This window comes from Microtus ochrogaster, chromosome 5 (genome assembly GCF_000317375.1).
Source record: "Microtus ochrogaster isolate Prairie Vole_2 chromosome 5, MicOch1.0, whole genome shotgun sequence".
Taxonomy (NCBI): domain Eukaryota; kingdom Metazoa; phylum Chordata; class Mammalia; order Rodentia; family Cricetidae; genus Microtus; species Microtus ochrogaster.
The window spans coordinates 86,161,392-86,166,004 of record NC_022012.1 but is presented as its reverse complement, the minus strand read 5'-3'; the positions used below and the strand labels follow the sequence as shown (position 1 = coordinate 86,166,004).

The following is a 4,613-nucleotide window of genomic DNA, read 5'->3' as shown; positions in this document are numbered from 1 at the left end:
GGATGACTTGTTTAGTTCTAGCAACAGAATGTTTAAGTGTGGACCCTCAAATGGTCTGTTCATTCATTTCCTTGTATCATGTTAATAAAGGTTTTTGTCTTCTCCTACCTTTTGGGGCCCAGGATATTTTAAGTAACTGGAAATTAAATGTGGGTAATTTCAGTATTCACTCCCTCCCAGTACTAGTCTATGTTTTCCTGTCTTATTATTTTTGCGTCCTTATATTCTTTAGTAGTATTTCTAAGTCTAAGTGAAGACATTCTAAGGTGGGAAGTCCTGCCTCTAACCTGGGTCACGCCTTCTCCGGATGTCTATATAAGGACGCAGAAGAAAGATTTTGCTCTTCGCCTGCTTGCTTTGCCTCATGAGCAATCCCCATACTTCACTGGCTTTAGAGCCTACTTCTTCAGGATTCCAGCATATACTGAAGATCAGCTGAGATGTCCAGTCTGTGGACTAGTCAAGTACTGGATTCTTGGGACTTTCCATTCATAGGCAGCCACTGTTGGATTAGCTGGATCTAATAAATCTCCTTTCTATATATACAGGGAGAGATTCATTCTATCAGAGAACCCTACTCATACAAAAAGCAAGCACTTCTCAGCTATGATCCATTTCTTCAGCTGAAGACATTTAAAAAGTAGCTTTGTATGGTCATCTGTCAGACACAAGGGCTAGATCTAATTTTTCAATGCTATTATTAACTTTAAATCGATCTACTCAGTTAACAGTAAGTAAAATAATATTTTAAAGCAGAGATCAAAATTCAAAATGATTATGAAATACACTAAAAATCTCTGAATACAAAATATTACTAAGCAGAGTTCAATGTTTGAGCTATAAGACACACATGTACTGATATATATTGGGTTGTGGTGATTGTTCCTGATCTTTGCAACTCAAATGCACATATAAAATTCATGAGAACATAACTGGTCCAAGACAACCCACACCTATTGCTACAGTGAGACAGAAACAGCTGAGCTACATTGGTAAGGTTTTCAAGTAATGTTATGTACAGTTTTATTGCCAGTATATGCACAACAGTAAGCATAGAACTATAAATACACAATGTCATTAACAGCAAAAAACAAAACTGTTACAGGTAGGGGAGGATATGGAGCAATATCTTTTCCTTGCTGCTAGAACAGAACAAAAACAAAGGAAGGAAAAAGTCTACAACCAATCGTCTGTCCAGTTCTCTTGGCTTAAGTTCTTTACATACATTTCTACAATTTTTTTTTCAGCTGAACAAAGTATAGATAACTCTGTAACAATAGCAAACTGCTTCCCTAACAGTCATTTGCTTTCCAGTCAAATTCACCTTATGTGAGGATAGAAAAAAACAAAAAACAAAACAAAACAAAAAAAAGGTCAAGATGAGAAATCGTCTCCTGGTTCCAAATTACCTAATTTGGTGTTTTACCCAAACTGGTAATATTTAAAAGCTGGCTGCACATAAAAACAATAGCTTTAGCAGAAGTGATTTAAAAAAAAATGTTAGAAGGTAACAAAACATCACCTTCAAGTAGTTTTCCAAGATACTACAGGCAGCGGGTCAGTTAAAATGTCAGCCCTGAGGAGGTAGAAAGTGTGAGCCCATTGTACAAGAGCCTCGGCACCATCTTCTCTCTCATCAGGATCAGTGTTTTCATAAGACAATTTCATGGTCAAAGGAAACCAGGTTCCATCATTCAACAAAAAGGTGCTAGTTGACTCCCATGGCAATAATTAGTTTATCAACTAAGAAACAGAAGACAGTCAAAGACAAACATGCACTTGATTTTTCTCATCTGTTTTCATTATCAAGTCTATTCATAAGTGAATTTGATATTAATAAATACAACAAAAAGCATCATTCACAACAAAGATAAACCAAAAAGTTCTGCAACAAAACCTTCCATTTTAATAATTCCCATGGAAACCCAGGCAGGTAATTTGGTGCAGCTTTCTTACGGGGTCAGAGAAGGGGCACGGCTTTGAACAAAGGTGGCAAGATCAAGAACCAAAGACACCATCAGTCTTACAGAACTGGCTAATTCTAGGACATTTCTCTTTGAGGTCATCCCAAAGAAGTCGCAGCTAATGACACGTACCACCGCCACATCAACGGAGTCTGGCTGGAGTTCCAAGTAGCCCTGCTTTGTCTCACATCATTGTCAATATTTCTAGCATAGGACATGATACGGAACAAAACTCAAAGTAGCAATAAAAATATTCTTCTGCAGTTGAACAAAGGCAAAATAAAAAGTTTAGACTGTTAAACTTTTAAAGCCTGAAGCATTCCTGTTTAACCAGCATTTTAAAAAAATTTATACAATCATAACACTGGCAAAGGTTAATGGGAAGACAAAGAAGTACAAACATGTGAAATGGTGAATTAGATTAAAAAGTTACTTTGTACTGATCAACCGATGTTAATACTGCTCTTCCGGAATTTGGAATAACTATCATAAAGTTACATGCAGACTGAGGACACCCTCTGTTACAGAAAATACAAAACGGAACAAAACAAAAAGCTAGAACTGGGAAAGGGTAGCTTAGTCCCCAAAGCTGTACTTGAGAGTTTCCTTTCCTTGAGGAGGGTGGGCAGTTGCCTTTTCAGAGACCTGGGAGGCTCCACCTGCAGCACTAACTTTGTCCAGAAACATCAGTAGTAGGGTCAGCTCCTGCAGAGCCCGTCTGTGCGCGTTTGATGTAAAGGTTCAGCAGCTTCATCTGTGGATCAAAGCCACATGCACCGTTTGAACAAACTGCTATAATAATAATAATAATAATAATAATAATAATAATAATAATAATAATAATAATACTCACTAAGAAATCATATATATATACACAGATATATATGGTATCTGAAAGACAGATAGGGTCTCCCATGGTTCACGCTGTCCCTCTTGTTTCCATCGTGATCAATTTATGTGGTGCTGAGGTCTGAGCCCAGGGCTTTGAGCATGTTAGGCAAGCTCTTTACAACTGAGACACATGCCTTACCCTTTATGTCTATTTTTACTTTGTCATTTTGCAACTTAAAATATAAATTTGCTCACAGTAATGACAATTGTTGGGGTTGGGAAAACTCTGAATGAAGGTAAATGCTTCCAGTTAGCTGCATCCAGCTATAATTCAGCTGTTATAGTTAATTCTCATTCTGTAGATAAGAACAAGTTTTGTTGGGCGGTGGTGGCGCATGCCTTTAATCCCAGCACTCGGGAGGCAGAGGCAGGCGGATCTCTGTGAGTTCGAGACCAGCCTGGTCTACAAGAGCTAGTTCCAGGACAGGCTCCAAAGCCACAGAGAAACCCTGTCTCGAAAAAAAAAAAAAAAAAAAAGCTCCGGGAGTATTAATCCAGTAAGGTGAATAACCTTTATCTAATTGTTTAAGTCTTAAGGATGGACTAGAAAGTTCTAGTTTACGATACCAAGTCAAAGCTGCACGTTAATCAGGATTACAGTAAAGCCACAGGAGGAGCTAGAGGAGTGGTGGCCCACACTTGCAACCCCAGGCCTCAGGGGCAATGACAGAAGACCTGATGCAAACCCAAGGCCAGCTTGCACAGCAGAATCTTAACACAGAAAATTCAGTCTTCTCACTCATCCCCAAACCAGAACAGAACAAAAGAATAAAGTTGGAGAGAGAGGAGCCCAGTATTTGATTGTCTGCTGTCGGCTTTTGGAAACAGTCCTGAGCTATAGTTTAGCCTGGACTGGAATTTGCTATGAACCCTAGACTGGCCTCCAAGGAGCGATTCTCAGAACTTGAAATGGAAGCAGGGCAGCTGCAAAAGCTGTTTACTGGTGTCCTAAGCTTCAGAACCGCAGACAATAGTTTAAGAAAACATCTTGACAGATCAGACGGTAATAAGAGACTCTCAAACAAAACGTTCCAGCGCCCCCCCTCTTTTTGGTGACTTAGTCTTGTGCTAAGAGGTAGAGACAGCAGTGTATACTCAATTACACAAGGTTGACAGTGGAGCCAAAGAAAGGATTTTAAAGCCTAGTGTCCCTTATCAGTTTAGAAAACGTGGGTGGTGTGACAGATGCAGAAAATAACTGGGGGCGGGGGACACACCTTGAAAAAGGATGGCAAGATTGAACCATAAAGCTAGGATAGAATAGAAAAGGGAGAGAATTTGCTCTTCTGAATTATAATCATGAGATAGTTGGTAAAAATTATGCTCAAAAATACCAATGGGTACAAACTGTGAGTGTAAAGGCCTTCCTTTGTGAGAGGTGGTCTGCTGGGTCACAGAGAGGTCCTGGGGGTGGATCTAGGTACTCAGGGGTTGTACAGGACACTTTCGAGGTAACAGGTAATTTTGGCCATGGTGGAAATTTCAGTGGACAGGAAGCTACAGTGATGGAGGCGGCAGCACCGGTGTTATTCGAGAGGTAATGGTGACCACTATCAGTGGCACTAGATACAGGAACAGAGGAGGCTATGGGAGTGATGGACCGCAATATGAAAACCATGATGGTGCTGACCATAAAGTTCTGGTTGCTGTAATTATGGTGGTGGTGACTCTAATGAGTTTAATGGCCAGCAGCCATTAAACTAAGGACCATGGTGGGAACAGTGCTGGTGGAGGGCACTCCAGCAGTCCTCAAGGTGG

The 4,613-nt window shown here is 40.1% G+C and overlaps 1 protein-coding gene across 31 annotated transcripts in view; it reads right to left on the bottom strand.

Moving 5' to 3' along the window:
- Window positions 1-993: 993 nt before the first annotated feature.
- Clasp2 (cytoplasmic linker associated protein 2) overlaps window positions 994-4,613 on the bottom strand; it is a 189,055-nt gene continuing 185,435 nt past the window's right edge. For all 31 annotated transcript variants that reach the window (XM_026779561.1, XM_026779564.1, XM_026779560.1 and 28 more), the window contains one exon: window positions 994-2,718. In XM_026779561.1, the coding sequence (XP_026635362.1) occupies window positions 2,632-2,718 (87 nt within the window). In that variant the 3' untranslated portion in view covers window positions 994-2,631. The remainder of the gene's footprint in view (window positions 2,719-4,613) is intronic.